This window comes from Rhodamnia argentea, chromosome 1, assembly GCF_020921035.1.
Source record: "Rhodamnia argentea isolate NSW1041297 chromosome 1, ASM2092103v1, whole genome shotgun sequence".
Classification (NCBI taxonomy): domain Eukaryota; kingdom Viridiplantae; phylum Streptophyta; class Magnoliopsida; order Myrtales; family Myrtaceae; genus Rhodamnia; species Rhodamnia argentea.
Window position 1 is genome coordinate 12941599 of NC_063150.1, and position 16819 is coordinate 12958417.

The 16819-nt window shown below is 38.4% G+C and overlaps 2 protein-coding genes across 2 annotated transcripts; one reads left to right on the forward strand and one right to left on the reverse strand.

Moving 5' to 3' along the window:
• Nucleotides 1-7058, forward strand: LOC115751350 (protein PECTIC ARABINOGALACTAN SYNTHESIS-RELATED). Its single transcript, XM_030689237.2, has 11 exons — nucleotides 1-427; nucleotides 910-960; nucleotides 1059-1149; nucleotides 1819-1895; nucleotides 3040-3128; nucleotides 3640-3759; nucleotides 4679-4795; nucleotides 4899-5042; nucleotides 5113-5236; nucleotides 5332-5523; nucleotides 6309-7058. The coding sequence occupies exons 1-11, from the start codon at nucleotides 110-112 to the stop codon at nucleotides 6666-6668; spliced, it is 1683 nt and encodes a 560-aa protein (XP_030545097.1). The 5' UTR covers nucleotides 1-109; the 3' UTR covers nucleotides 6669-7058.
• A 3573-nt stretch (nucleotides 7059-10631) lies between these two features.
• LOC115751342 (sufE-like protein 2, chloroplastic) lies at nucleotides 10632-12724 on the reverse strand. The gene is made up of 2 exons (XM_048279700.1): nucleotides 11850-12724; nucleotides 10632-10899 (listed from the first exon to the last, which is right to left on the reverse strand). Exons 1-2 carry the CDS (start codon nucleotides 12536-12538, stop codon nucleotides 10851-10853), a joined length of 738 nt encoding a protein of 245 aa, XP_048135657.1. The 5' UTR covers nucleotides 12539-12724; the 3' UTR covers nucleotides 10632-10850.
• Nucleotides 12725-16819: the final 4095 nt, after the last annotated feature.

Sequence of the window (16819 nt, forward strand, 5' to 3'; positions counted from 1 at the left end):
TCTGTACCGGCATAACCTCTTCTTCCCTTCTGTAAATAAAACAGGCAGCGTCTGGTCACACCGACGATCGACCATATCACCGAAGCTGGCCTTCAGTCCGAAGCGAGCCATGGCCGAGCTCCGGCACTCGAGCTCGCTCGGAAGCCGGGCCTCGTCCTCTCCGATGAAGCGCGACGGCGACTCCTCGCCCCTCGTCCCCGATTCCCGCCCCGTCGGCCACGACGACGACGACGACGGCGGCGGCGGCGGACGCCATTCCTCCCGGGATCGCGACCGTCCGCTCTGGTCGCACGTCCACTCCCTCTGCCCCCCTCATTTCCCCGATGACCCTAGGGTTTCCCCTCACAGCTCCAGGATCTCGGTCTTCCTGCTCCTCGTCGTCGCTCTCGTCGGGCTGATCTCGATCTTCTCCATCGTGCATCGCCTGGTGAGTGGTTTTCCTGCTCTTCGCTACGTCTTTGGGCTGCTGAATTGCTAGTGCTCAGGTAGACAAACACTGAACTTGGAAGCCGATCGCGGTTGGAGATCATGAGATGCCCCGATCGTACAGAAGAACTGGGAAATGCTGTTGAATATTGCTTGTATGTCTTTACATTGCGAAGAATATGGAAGAGCTGTGACTCCACGCTTAGAGTTGAACAGCTTTAGGGTTTTGGCTTCATCTTTACGATAGGTCTTTTTAGTTGAGGTATCTTGCTCATGTACACTTTTGTAGATTCGCAAAGCAAGTCCTAACCAAAAGCTTTTGCGAGGCCTCAGGTCTATGAGATCACATTGTGGTACTTCATGTTAGCTTATTGATAACATATATCTTAGTTGATGCGTAGTTCCGGAATTGTCATGGTCAGCCAGACTGACAGATGATTCTCATACTGGCTCTCTACTAATTTCTCCTTGAGCACCTTGCAGAATGCCCCATACCTCTGCCGGAAAGATGGCATCGTTCTTCATTGCCCTCGTGTGAGTTTTCAAGCTATCTTGTTTGAGCTTCTCCTTTTTCGCTTTCTGTATGTGCTGTGACAATGGCTGTTGCTAAATAATCTGCATTCTTGTGCTAGGTCAAGGAGTCTCCTTCGCTTTGGGAAAATCCATACTCGGCAACCACTTCATGGAAGCCTTGTGCTGAGCGTCGTGATGGTGGAATATCGAGTATGTAGCCTACTAGGCCTAGGCTTTGATCGATACTTTATCACTCTTTATATACAAAATTATGTCATTATTTCTCATTTGTCTTTCCTTGTCTGTACCCAAAGAAAAATGACAAAAGTAGTAGTTTAAAAAGAATTAAAGAAACTGGGTTAGCGAGGGGACTTGGGATTTGCTATTCTTGAATCAACTGTTAGCACCATGAATGTCTATTACTTAGCTATATATGGGAAAACATCATTCCATCTGTGCTCCTTCCCTAGTTGCTGTTTAGATAGTTCTAGACCTGTAAAGATCTGCTCAATCACGTTTGTTTGCATCTGGAAATTTGTATCTTCTCCTTTGTCATGTTTGTGTGGGAAGATATTTCTTTCCTTCCCGGTTTCAAGATCTCTTACTGGCTTCTGGTAAGTTCCTTCCGTGGAGCCAGTATGGGAATTACCAGGTATAGCGATGTCATTAGATCGTTAGATGCACCTCGCGGGTAGGTGATGAAGAATGTTTCATACAATTACTGTGAACAGAAGCTGCGCTTACACTGTCATAGTTGTCTCAAAAGCTTTTAAGCATAATTCTGTGTGTGAAAGGAATGATCATGACATTTAAAAATATTCCTGCAATTTTTGGCATCATAATGTGATGCAGAGTTCTTTCCTTTTATCCTCTGTACAGATGTTCCTCCTGAGAATGAAACAAATGGCTACATATTCATCTATGCTGAGGGCGGTTTGAATCAACAAAGAATCGCGGTATGATTTCTGCTCTATCAATTTCTCAATTTGAATGAGAAATTTCAGCTTATTGGCATATTTGGTTGGATGTCCTTAATTATCCACGCATCTACTGCAGTGTAGATTTCAGGCAATGCTTCTCACTCCAGGACAATAAATTAGTGACTCTTTGCATGTGAATGTATGTGAATGTTTTTGCAGATGTGCCATTGTAGTAAATCCTTATATTCAATGAACTTTTCATTATTTGGGCCTGAACAAGGTTTTAGGCTTTGGCATATTTGCGCTTCGTAAGTGAAATTTAGTGGTCTCTGAGGCTCAGTATGCCTACCATCTGCTTAGAAGAGACCTCAGCTTTATATCCTTCATCTCACATTTTGAACTAAGAAGAAGTAGAATCTTCTTAGCGGAGTGGAACATACACATGGAAACAATAAGAGGATGGATTGGTTTACTACTCACTTGTTCTACTTTTCCTGCTTGTTAAGGAAAACTGAAAACAGATTTATGCAACGCCAGCATAATTTCACACTCATGGGTTTGATCTATTTTGCGAAGAAGGAAATTCAAAGTTGTTATTAAGATACGTTAGTTACATCATACATTTCCTTATGCTTTTAATAGATGCTTTTGATGAATGGTTCTTTCAAATATTTTCAAATGCTTGCACTATTACGTTAATTATGACATAGACGAATTTGGATTTGTTGCTTACATATTAATACTACTAGGAAACTCGTATTCTTGCTTAGTTGTTTTCTTTTTTACTGGGGATCCTTTTGTCACAGTTGCCTGTTGTAAAGCATGAGGCATTCCAATAAGAAGTATTTTTAGTCCTTTAAGCTATTCATTATGAAATTACGAAATCTATGAACACAGAATCTATAAATGTAGCTCCTGTACTTTGTGGAATAAGTTGAATAAACGTCTTGGTCTTCTTGATTGCCACAGTTTCCATTGGAGTTTGACCTCCTATTCAATGCTTTTTAGCATATGCAGCACGGACAATTTGCATTATTTAGACAAGTATTTCCTAGGAACAAGATTACATTAACTTGATGTGCTGTTTGTCATCACTCATTGAGAATATACTGCATGTAATTTAATCTTTTGATCTAGTGCTGGCTTAATGAGAATCTATCTTATTCATATTTTTGTGCAGATATGCAATGCTGTTGCTGTTGCTAAAATTTTGCATGCTACTCTTATTTTACCAGTATTAAAGCAGGATCAGATCTGGAAAGATCAAACGTAAGGTGTCTGGACTTTGCATTCATATCTTCTCCCCTTGCTCCTTTTCCTTTCCTTCTTAATTAACTAAAACTGCAACACCTTTGCTGCACTAGGTTTGGTTCAGGCTTTTCTGATACATAGGAGATGGAGTTCATTATATAGGGGAAGTCATTGAATTATTTTATAAATTTTCTCAGTTAGTCTAAGTTATTGTATGCTAGACCTCTCAAGGGCTTTGCTCCGTGCTTCTGCTCTACTAGGAAAGTTTTTCTAGATAAAACTTCAGATAGTTGATCAGTGGACATGGCTTGATTCCCCCAACATAGAATTATCTATGTATTTTCTTAGTCATGCATCATTGACCAGTTATGTCAGTAACCAATTGCATGTTCTTGGATAGGATGACATCTTGTGATGAAATTTGGATGACAACAAAGACGATGCAATTATGGATGATCTTTTATTTGCTTTAATTGGTATCATGGAACTTCTTGTGTGCTTTTCAATAGATCTTTTCCTGTCCATGCAGGAAATTTGAGGATATTTTCGATGTGGACCATTTCATTGATTATCTGAAAGATGATGTTCGGATTGTGCGCGATATCCCTGAGTGGTTCACTGATAAGTCAGAGCTGTTGACAAGCATCAGGTTAGATGAGATTATGTTTGCTGCTTCCTAATCATTACCACCAATTACAGATTGTTTTTCACTAATTCAAAGAAGTATTGCCTAGACATAGGCTTTGCTAAATATCAAGTAGACTTTTAGAGGTCAAAAGAACAAATTGCCTACCTGATGTTGTGTTGGTGAAGAAAGCATATTGCATATAGGGGGTAAAATTTGTTTGTGAAGGTGCATATTGGTCTCTTTTTGTCTACGTGTATAGGACATGCGCACACAGACATGCACATTGCACATATGGAGACTGCTTTAATGGTTGCTTCTAAGTTCTGTTGTAAACAAGGTTGCTTTTGTTGCAAAGTTGGCAGATGACAGATCATAACTATGGATTTTAAGTTTACTAAGCAAGTCAATAAAAATGTGGCTGGGTGATATTCCTATGCTGCTACAAATGCATGCGCTGACTCTTTTTATTTAGTCTTACAGTTATTAAGTACTTGATTAGCTTGGTTTATGATGTGAATAGAGTGATGGTCCATCAGCATGTCCTTAATTTGGATAAGCAGTTTATAAGGAATAAGTATGTGATAGTAGTATCAATTTAATTTCCTCTGGCCGATGGTTTCTGAGACCACATAAATTGTACTGAATAGAACTAGATAGAATGTATGGGTAGTGAGACAAAAAATGGTGATGGCCATATCATCATGTTGGACACCAATTGATTTAACCTTTGGAAAACGGGTTACTTTATAACCAAAACTACGAAGGGCTGTCTTATGGGAATTGTTGGTTTCAGTTGTGAACCATCAAGTTAAATAGAGCACATATGACATGTTTCTGGCAATTCCAACTTGTGTTCAACTTGCCAGTATTACGATGTGGTTGATGGTTTACTTAGAGTTGCATCTGGCATTAATGGCTTGAGTATTTGTTTGTTTCATAGACGGACAGTGAAGAATATTCCAAAATATGCACCCGCACAATTTTACATTGACAATGTTCTACCTCGCATCAAGGAGAAAAAGATAATGTCGCTTAAACCCTTTGTCGATCGTCTTGGGTAAGTCAGTTATTTTTATATATACTGTGATTTTTCTATCACTCTGAGGTCCTCATGCAAAGTATTTTAAGTCCTTTCTTATCATCGACCCTTTCTTGATTAGGTATGATAATGTTCCCCCAGAGATCAACAGACTTAGGTGCAGGGTGAATTACCATGCTCTTAAGTTTCTCCCAGAAATTGAAGAAATGTCGAATTTACTGGCATCAAGGATGAGAAACCGCACTGGCAGTCAGAATCCCTACATGTATGCAACTGCATCACTTAATATTTGCTAAATCATAATACCTCATGGACCTGACTGTATTTTGAAACAGGGCGCTTCATCTTAGGTTTGAGAAAGGGATGGTTGGCTTGTCTTTTTGCGATTTTGTGGGGACAAGGGAGGAGAAAGCTAAAATGGCTGAATACAGAAAAAAGGAATGGCCTCGGCGGTATAAAGTGAGTTGGTGGGAAAAAGTTTTGGCTCTTTATGTTAGATGGGAATTAAAAGAAACATGCTCTCCATCACTTTCTTCAATTGCTCGTGCCTGCAGAATGGTTCTCATCTATGGCAGCTGGCCCTGCAGAAGAGGAAGGAAGGCCGATGTCCTCTTGAGCCAGGGGAAGTTGCTGTGATTCTGCGAGCAATGGGTTATCCCAAGGAAACTCAAATTTATGTTGCCTCTGGGCAGGTATATGGTGGTCAGAATCGATTGGCACCACTAAGGAACATGTTCCCCAATCTGGTGAGACCTTTATTTATTCGTATTAGACCATTTAGATTCTCAATCAACTTGGTGAGTGGCCACTTGCTAGTTTCTATTAAATCTTGCAAGGAGCAGTGGGAAACTCACGTTGAATCTTCTTTCCAGCAAGAATATGATTCCTTGTTCATTATTCTACAATTTTGCCATTTTCTTGTATAGTTGCAGTTTAGCTACTAAATACTGCTGTTTTAGTTTTGGTACATCCAGATTAAATTACCACGTATATCATCAAGGTATATAGAGGCCTGAGGTCTGAAAATGCCTCCTTTTGAAGCATGTCCAAGGATACTTAAGTAATGGATGATATTGAGGCTTGAAATTGTGCATAGGCTGCGAGTGGCAAAGGATTAACAATAGAAGGAGATTGATTGCTTATGCATTTTCTCTGATTGTCGCTTCCTTTCGTCACTTACTTGGACTATCAAGCAATACCTTTTTGCATGTCGTCGTTTCTAAAACACCCAATTACAGCTTTATGCATACTGAAATGTATGAAAGTTGAAGTGCAACTTTTTGCATACTGAAGATAGTGTTTCATATTCGGAACAGTCTTTTTATTTTGGATAGAAAAAGGCAACATTTGTAACTCTGCAATGCTTCATGGAAGATTCGGTTAAGATTGTCATTGGGGATCTTTGCTTGTTAATATTTTTTTCTTATGAATGATGAGATGCACACCAAGAAGTTTCAAAGTCTATAATCAGCATGGGTAAGCATCGAGTCCGATACCTTGAGACCCTCATTTATATCACACCAAATAACAGGTGACAAAGGAGGAGCTGACGACAAAGGAGGAGCTTGATGGTTTCAGAAAGCACGTGACAAGCTTGGCAGCCCTTGATTTTCTGGTATGCTTGAAGTCTGATGTTTTTGTGATGACCCATGGAGGCAATTTCGCTAAATTGATAATTGGGGCACGGAGATACATGGGCCACCGGCTTAAATCAATAAAACCTGATAAGGGCCTCATGTCTAAATCTTTCGGTGATCCCTACATGGGTTGGGCGACATTTGTTGAGGATGTAGTCGTAACCCACCAGACAAGGACTGGATTGCCCGAGGAGACATTTCCTAACTATGATATATGGGAGAATCCTCTGACTCCTTGCATGTGTAGAGCTTAAAACGAGGGCGTCTAATGAGAATTTTCTCGTGCACTAGCCCTGGCAGAGCGTTCTTTTTAGGTGTGCTCTTAAACTGGGACAGTAATCTCTATTCACTGTGCAAGGTGTGAAGAGTTTGTGCCATAAGCTGAACACGTCTCTGAGTTGGCAGAAGATCTTGGATTTGAGCTCATTTGTACGAGTAACTGAGCTGCAGGACTTGGGTCTCCACATTATTGCGGAGGGTCGTGTATTACAGCCTTTGCTCATGTCGCAGTGCAGAGACCTGCTCTCAGACGGTCAAATGGTTTTCTAGTTTTAGCATATCCTTTCTAGCGGATCATGTGAGGCAATTTCCTGTAAAGCAACTTTGAGATGAGCAAGAGAGCAATTTTTGTGGTTTTTTTGGTTCGTTGACGGACCGAGAGATGACTGTGCCCATGATGTAGGACGGGCTAGACGACAGGTCCCTTCTCATTCTTTCGTTTGGACTCGGGAACCAATTAACCGATTCAGGAGTCATTAGTCAGTATAGTAATGAAATTCAGTTGATCTCTCTCTCTCTCTCTCTCTCCAAAATAGATAGTTAAACTTTACTATGGTTCAAAGACATTATGCAAAGCACAGGTTGATGATGCAGGAGTCGAAGTTTCAATGATTCAGTTTAAACACGGGACGTTGCTATACAACTTTATTCGGTGGTAGTCATTCGAAGATGATGTGGAATCTATCTTTCTCACAATTACTCCATTAAATTGAGAGAAAATATTTTTTTTATCTTTATTTTAGGAAATATTTTCGAATTTTACTTTTTCAAGTTTAGACAAAACAGTTTAAGGGCTTTGCTTAGGTCTAAAACTTTATTATGTTGTGCTTGTTGACTTGGTGTTAGTTCGGTAAGAGGTTTATCTTCTTTGTGTATGTTTTTTTTTTCTCTTTTTATTTTTGGCCAGTTCTTCAACGCTTGTTGACTTGGTGTTAGTTCGGTAAGAGATTTATCTTCTCTGTGTATTTTTTTTTTTTTTTATCTTCTTCGTGTATGTTTTTTTTTTTCTCGTTTTATTTTTGGTCAGTTCTTCGTGTATGTTGGAAGCAATTTACATGTGGTCCACAAGCTATGGGAATCATCGACATGACTTGAAAAGATTAGTAATATCAAGCACTGAAAAGTCTACAATAAACAAATCAACTTCAACCAACACTCAATTATTTTAAACCCACGAAGGTAAAACGAAAGAGGCACGCATGCTCACAGTGAATTGAATCCCCCAGTGAGACGTGATCGACGGCAACGAAGTTCTTCTCGGACATGGTGTCGCCCTCGTAGAGCATGCACTCGACCGCAACCGACGGATGGGTCACCTTCCCATGGCGCTCTCAATTGCTTTCGCTTTCAGGTCTCACTCGAAAAAGCCTGTCACGGATAGAAATTCCCCACATCCATATTGAAGTTTACCTCACTTTTTCAAGTGAAGCTAACTTCTTGTGAGTTGAGAATTTTGTTATGTTTCCATATATTGTGAAACCAAATAACTATGAACAGTTATACTTATTGTAACATAATTTGACTGGATATTATTACGTACAGTAAATTTAAATAAGTAACAATTACCATGTTATTAGGAACTTTCCTTATTATATATAACATTCAATGTTGGCTAAAAAGTTTTTTTTTTTTTAATCATGAAAAGGGCGAATTTTCAGATTCCCTATTATTTGTCTGAGATATTAAGAATTCACAAAGCAAACAACAAGAAAAGTCGGATAGATGCTTCCATGGCACAAAGTGCTCTCAATAAGTAAATAACTTTTCGACCAAAAAAAAAAGTAAATAACTTTGAAAGTACTCTCTTTTTTGGAGATTTTTCTCCATAAACAAGTATTGGGAAATAAAAACTCCAAATTTCCGTACCAAAAGGTTTTCTTTTCATTTTTTTTTCTTTTTAGCTGAAAACGTGAACGAAAAGATTTTCTATTTTTGGACTTTGTTAACATAACAAGTTTTTGGATGACTGTTTAGAATAACAATAAGTTATAAGCCAAAAATTCTTAAAAGAGTGGACTCTGCAATAATTTTTAATTAATTATTATCTATTTTTTGTGGCCTAAGATAGACTATTAGCATAACAATTACCCAAAAACTGTTATATAATGAATACACTATATTTTTTTTACAGGCATAAACAAAAGGTATATACATGGAATTATTCACGTGATAACTCGATCGAGTTTAACTATTTATTGATATGGTCCAACCGACATGCTCATAATTTCTCATGTCATGCAAGGCGGAAGACCTTTGCTTTGCTAAAATAGGCAAAAGGACATCTCAAGTGTCAATATTTGTGTACGGCGTTTATTTTGGTGCCAATATTTTTTTTTTTATTCACTCAAATGCTAATTTTTTTTAAATGATTGTTTAAGTGCCGACTCTAATGAGGTCGTCGAAATTTCTCGCCGTTGGCACCGAAATGATTGTTTTCTCTCCAATTTGGCATTTAAGTGATCCAAAAAAAAATTTATTGGCACCAAAGTGAGCACCGTACACAAATATTAATACTTGAGATGTTCTTATGCCTGCTAAAATGTCATGCGTCGCTTCTGCGTGAGTTTTCAGTTGTATATTATTTTCATGAATATGTAATCTTACCCGAACAAAAAATAAATAAATTCAAGTTCCTACTCCAGGTTATCCGTGTGTACGACCTCTGCTCGTCAAGTTTCACGCATTGTTCTTAATCCGGCTTTCACGCGAAAAAGAATTTGAAGCATTTCACAATACTTATCTACTGGATTTATATATATTTTTCATATGTAATTTCTCTCCATCTATAAATTTAAGCTCTTTACTAGGATATTCTAATACTTCTAAGGGTAATTAAGTAGTGTTCGAAATGGCAATATCATGAGATTTGGACCCACTTTTCTCGATAGAAGTTAATCCAACAGTCAAACAAAACTTGATAAGAGTTTTAACGGTAGGAAAGGCTCGATCAAATGAAGAGTCTCCACCCTCTACTAACAAAAGATCTTATCATTATGGAATATTATTGGAGGATAAATGATCCATAAACTTTGATCTAAGGTGTAATATCGTTTCTGAACTTTTGACTTATGCAATGGGCTCTTTGAACTTTCGCTCAATGTGAAATATCGTGTCTAAAATTTTAATTTATTCAATAATGATTTTACACTATTGTAAATATTCAATATAGTCTTTGAACTATACGAAAAATATCTAAGAATTCGCTAACCAAACCGAACATTAGATCAAAAGTTCATGGGCCACATTAAACAAATTAAAAAATTTATAAACGACATTGCACATTGTACTAAACTTTATGGACCATATTAAATAAGTTAAATATTCGATGACGATATCACATATTGAATCGAAGTCCATGGATCTTTTACGTGATTTTTCATTATCCTCTCGTGCAAATTAAAGAAATAATATACTATTGGAAAAGGATGACAAGGTGAAGAAGCCCAATCCGGCAAACGGTCCCCAAAAGTCGCGAGGCTTCCCAGTCTGTCAGTTCATTCATATTTTGTCATCACTTCCCATCGGCACGCATTTCGCGGATTTCGATGGTAGACTTTTACTTCCTGCAGTCAACATAAACAAACAAATTGACCATCCTCATCCCCTCCTCCTCCTCCTCAGTTGGGGTGACGTGGTCTTTGCAATTACCTAGAAATTCACAGGAAGCCGACACTAGAATTAAATAACTACACTTCAAAGAGGAGAAAAAGCCTGTTTGGTGAGAAAGAGCCAATAGGAACGACTTGTGTACTGTGCATGCCAATGACGTCTCCCCTGGTAAAATTAGTCTGCCTCAGGGATATAGTTCACTGGCACAATTGCGTTTGTGAACTGGCATTTTATCTTTCGAAATTTGAGCTCGAGATGAAACCCGACTCGGGTTGAGATAGTTATTCATTTACAATTCAAATTAGATCGGGTCGACTCAGTTCGGATAGAAGAATATAATCTATTCGAGCTCCAGAGATTTCGTTCAATCAAACCCATGTTCCGATTGAGATATCGGTACAAGTTCTTCTCTCCTAACACACCGGACTCAACACGAGCTGAGTCTCGAGCTATGTATAACAAGCGAGTCAAGCCGGGCACAGATGATATGCATTATGGACATTGAATCCCATTTCATTACACCCATTGCGTCTACACCTTTGCGAGGCTCAAGCTTCTTTTTGGCATTGGCACCTGGCACTGTTCGGACTACTGCATCTGCTAGTGCCAAAAAAAAAAAGAAAAAGGAGAAGGATAATTGGACAGGAAAGGATCGAAAAATTTCCTTTCAACAGTTCCAAGTAGAAAAAACAAGTTGCTTATCGTGTCATTATTCCTAATCCTTCATTAATATCTTTTCATTATGAAAAATTCTCTTTATGACATCAGATTTGACAATTCAAATCAATTGATGGCCCACAACTCACTAATCGGGCCTCAAGTAGCCATAGAGTTTCAAAAAAAAGTCTAGCCTAAAGGGCATTTTCACCATTTTCCATTTTGATTTTTTGTTTATTTTATCCTTTTATATTTAATTTTTTTTAAATAGCCACACATGGGGTAGGGTGGCCAGCTCTCCCGCCTGTGGCCGTCGACCCATAGCTGGTGCGGGGTCGTTGGCGACTCGACAGGGGTCGGCGACTAGATGCGAGGGCTAGAGCCCTCGCCAAAATCGGGAGAGGGTCAAGATCTCTCCCGGATTTGGGCCGGGGCCGCCGACCCTTGCCTAGCCCCCCGCCCGATCCTAACATGGCGGGGGTCGCCGGTCCTCGCCCGGATCTAGGAGATGGCCTGACTCTCGCTAGCCTCCGTTGCCCCCCATTAACTTCCTCTATGTGTTGTTTTTTTTTAATTAATTTTTAAGGAAACAAAAAAGGAAAAGTACGATAGAAAAAGAAAAAAATCAAATAAGGAAAAAGACGAAAATGCCTTGAAATTAAGTCATTTTTTGAAGTTTTATGGCTATTTCATGCTCTTATTTGAAAGAAGTTCACTTTATATTATTGTTTGAGAAAATGAGAATACTTGATTGTTAATTGTAACAAAATTTATTTGATGCTTTTATTTAAGAAAATAAGAGCACTTCGGACTTAGAATTTTCCCTTTGTCCCATCCGACGACGAATGGTGCAATCATAAACAGAGAAGAGAGAGAGATTTCTAACTAACCGACGGTTGACTTCCGCTGGTCCCTGCTGCTCCCGATCAGGCTCCGTCGATCCCTCCCTGATAAGAGCTTCGGTCCTCTTCTGCATACTCGTCAGCACGTTCTGCCACGTGTTCGCCCTCGAGTGCGCCACGAGGCCCACGTTGATCGCCGCCAGATCCTCCGCCCTCACCGCGATCACCTCCTCCGGCTCCGCCTCGTCCAACGCCCAGATCAGGCACGAGCAGAACCCCTTCGAGATCTCTGAGTCGCTGTCCGCCCTGAACCTCATCCTCCTCCCCCTCCCCCCGCCGCCGTACGTCCCGACCTCGAGCCACACCCGCGTCGCGCAACCGGGGACTCTGTTTGCGTCGAGCCGAGCCGACTCGTCAAAGGGAGGCAGGATCTCCGCGTAGTGCAGGAGCCGCTTCACCCTGTCTATAGGCTCCGCCAGGGACCGGAACTCCGAGGCCAGGCGCCGGAGCCGATTGGGAGCCGCCGCAGGGCCGGAGACCGACCTTGAGTGATGGGCGGATCCGGAGGCGTCGTCGCTGTCGAGACTGAGAGAGTTCTCCACGAGCCTGGATCTGAAGTCCTCTCTACTCGACGGTGGCGCAGCTCGCGCGTGTCTCCAGCGAGGATCAGGCGGCCGAGTCGAGGGAAAGCGTAGAGAGGAGGAGGCGGAGGTCGGAGCGGAAGATGTTAAGTTCATGTCAGGATGGAGAGAAAACGAAGCGGCATTCGGCGAGAAATGCGGCAAAGGACAGGGAAAATGGACCGAAAGTTTTCTCGGAAACGGCGAGAAAGGAAGAAGTGGGTGGTCGGAGATTTGAGCGTGTCAAAAAGGAAGAAAGAGCGCGAGTGTCTCCTTCCGTAGTGCTACGAGAAGAGAAGAGAAGGCCTTTTATATACGGGTTAATACAATTACTACACATGTGATAACTTTATCCAAAATCATTTTTTTATCACGAAAAATTTCATACTAGTATACCTATGATAAATTTATCATAAATTATTTTTTGACTATCAAAAATCCTAAGTTAGTACATCTGTGACAAATTTACTTTAAACTAACTTTTTTATCACGAAAAATCTCAAATTGATATATCTATGACAAATCTACCCTACTTTAACTTGGGTTAATATCACGAACACTCTCAAATTGATACACCTATGACAAATAGATGGTAAAAACCCAAACCGGTATACCCGTGAACCGCCATGTGTCATCCAACTTAACAATTTGATGGTTAGATTTAATGAAAACTAACGAAGGGTAAATTTGTCATAAGTGTACCGATTTGGAGTATATTTATCACAAATGTACCAGTTTATAATTTTTTGTAGCAAAAAAAAAATTGAGGTAAATTTATCACATGTATATCAATTTAGGGTTTTCTGTAATATTAACCCTTTAATAATACCACGACAAATCTTAAACTTGTATACCTATGACAAATTTATCCCAAATTATTTTTTTGACCATCGAAAATCCCAAACTAGTACACTTTGACAAATTTATCACAAACTGGTATATTTATGACAAATTTACCATCCGTTAATTTTCGTTAAATCTAACCATCAAATTACTAAGTCGAAAGCATGTGGTAGTTCACGGGTATATCAATTTAGGATTTTTACTCTCTGTTTGTCACAAGTTTATTAATTTGAGATTTTTAGTGGTATTAATCTAATTTAATAGAGGGTAAATTTGTTATGGGTGTACCAACTTAGAACTTTTCTTGGTCAAAAAAATTAGTTTATGGTAAATTTGTCATAAAAGTACCAGTTTAGGATTTTGATGGTCAAAAAATAATTTGAGGTAAACTTATCACATGTGTACCAATTTGAGGTTGTTCATGGTAAAAAAAATAGTTTAGGGTAAATTTGTCACGTATATACTAATTTGGAGTTTTCTATGGCATTAACCCTATATTAGACCAACGGAAACTTTCAAGTAGCCCTAGAAAATGGGCTGTTTTTTTTTTTTTTCCTTGTAAGTGGATCTTGTCCAAATAAGCTTTCGAAGTAAGTAATTTAAGATTTTGAAGTAAGTAATTTAAGATGACTTACTTTCATAAAAAATAATCATTTGTATTGCTTACACAAATCGAAATGAATGAATAACAACGAATGATTTGAAGTAGTCTCAAATCACCTTGTAGCTCTGCTCGTCGGCCAGATCTTCCCTAGCCGGTGAGCACGTGCCGTTCACATGTTAATTTCTCCGACATTCCCAAGGGCATTTTCGTCCTAGGGCACTAGTGTTTTCGTATCGTTTTCTTTCTTTTCTTTCTCTCTCTTTCTTTTTTCTCCACTCCGGTGTTCTGGCTATCGTCCCACCTCCCAAAAAGTGAGTAATGTATGATATTAATGCCGATGTTAGTTCGTCAATGGATCAATTTTGGCATCGTACTTTGTCAGGCACATCAAGAATAATTCACAAATTCGCGTAACTTTTATCATGTCCAAGTGCGATCTGCTTCACATGAATACTTACTTATAGTTTAGCGCACAAGTTGGAAATTCAAGTTAAATTACGACTAACCTCGCCAGTTCTTTGTAGTTTAATATTCGATTTGGTAGGAAAAAGAAGACTGAAAAAGTAAAGTCATCATTACCACGGAATAAAGCGTGAACAACTCCAAATCAAAATCAAAATCAAAAATATTATTCGCAAGTTGAATCCAGAAAATCTCTTTAAAATACATGTTTAATTGTATAATGATGGATTCTTTGATCTTTAATTGTTTAATTAAGAACATCCAACGGAATCGCCATGTTGGGAGAACAAAATGACGTAAGCGATTACATCATATAAAATGGCAGTCATGGTACGGGAGCAGTCGATCAACGTATATCCAAGATGAGGGCAAAAAGGGGAAAAAAACCAATAATGGAGATATTGTATAGAAGATCTTAGGTACCAACGTACAAATGTATGATGCACATACAAAATAATTCAATTAGATGAGCATCTAAGTTGCGGCGACATCGAAGTTTAGTTTGGTGTAGAGATTTTTGAAGCAATCATGGGAATTCGTCTTGATCCGTTGGCAATGTAATGAAACATATATGTGTTCGATTGCATAATTATTTTTTAGGGCTTAATACCCAAAAAAATTTCAAATTTTAGCATTTGTGACAATTATATCCAAAACTTTATTTTGTGTCATAAAAAACCTTCAATTTTTACTTTTATTCCAATTCTATCGGTCTAATACCCAAAAAAATTCTCAATTAGGAAAAAAAAAAAGTTAAAGGCCTTTTATGAGACAAAATAAAGTTTTGGATATAATTATCACAAATGTTAAAGTTAGAGTATTTTTTATATTTTTTTTGTTATTGGGCCCATTCTTTAGTACACACTCAATATGATAAGTGTGTAAAAATGTTCTTACTTTGAGGACGAATCACATAATAATAATCTAGGACTATATGCTAACATGATTTTAACGATCTCGTAGGAGTTTCGGGCCTTTTAATAAAGCGGGCTACCCCAATTCCATTTAATATGGGATTTTGATGGGTCTTCTATATATGTAATTCACATTAACCTATTAATTAAAAACCTTTAAATTGGACATTCCAATATCGTATCGACACCGGATTCTCAATTTGTCTCTCTTTTTTGTCTCTGCCTCTCTCCATTTCCTCCAATCTCCGGTTGTCAACACTCAATCAATAGGATGTCGACCCATATGTTTTGTAATTATATATGTAGTCAAAATTGGGGATTTAATGCAAAAATGCACTAATCATTTGAAGATAAAAGACAAGATTCGTGGTTTAGAATTATTTTATTCGAACCTAATATTGTTGTAATCTCCCCCCTTTTGAAAAAAAAAGAAAAGAAAAGAAAAGAAGAAGGGGGTCCGAGGATCATGGAACCCAGCCGCCACCAATTATCAAATGGAATCGGACAAGCGCAACGTGCACAAAAGCCAAAACGAAGATGCAATTTGCATCTTCGTGATGGCTGAATTTTGCCCTTTCTTTTAGTCAGTCTGCCGAACTTTTCATTTTTTTTTTTAAAGTTAAATATCATTTTACTTTCGCTTTCCATAATTTATTTCTATTTATTGGATGCACATGCACAAGCTACTTGTACAAAAATAAACCCGTACCCTTTTCACGATGTATAATCAATTCTTGCATGTGTGAGGGACCGATTTACATGTGAGAGAGTGTAAAGAAATAAAAGCTAGGGATATGCTTTCTTAATAATACTATCAGGGACGATACAATTTCAACTGTAGATTTACACACCATCATCGCATGTTTTGCATAAAGTACTCATTGATTGGGAAATTGCGTGATTAGAAATAACTAACGATCTTGTCGGACTAGCAGCTTCCTAAAAGTTATCAACCTATTCTTTAAAAGTTCGACTTTTTATGCCAAAAAAATAAAAGCAAGCCTTTGTTCCTCCGTTTTTATTCCTTTTATGGACATAAAAATCTTCAAGGACAAATATGTGAAGGGAAATTATTTCCACTAGCAAAAGAATTGATTTCATCTCAAGTATAAATAGGAAGTTTATTTCCTAAATTGCTACTTACTCTTTTTTTAAAAGAAAAACTGACCAATGATGGACCTTGCTTCGTCACACAAGATGGAATATACTTACATAGATGCAATGATTGGGTGAGTGCAATTTCAAAGTGGTCCAACCACTCTCTAAAGCATAATTTTGGGTCTTCACTTAAGACCAAATCCAAAAAGAATTTCACAATGTCCTTGCTTTTTAGTGTGGACATGATATGATGATGTTGTTTTTCTTTTCTTTTTTCTTTGGTTGTTTTAATACTGCATTTGTTTTTCGCATCACCCCGGACCATAAAAAGCCGAACGGAGTCGAAAATATTATCCAAATCATTTATTTTTTGTCAAATAAACGAAGCAAAAAAAAAAAAAAATTCTAAGTTAAACTCTCAGATTTTTCCTTTTTTTTTTTTAAAAAAAAACAAGGTAGTAAAAAAATAATGTTCAT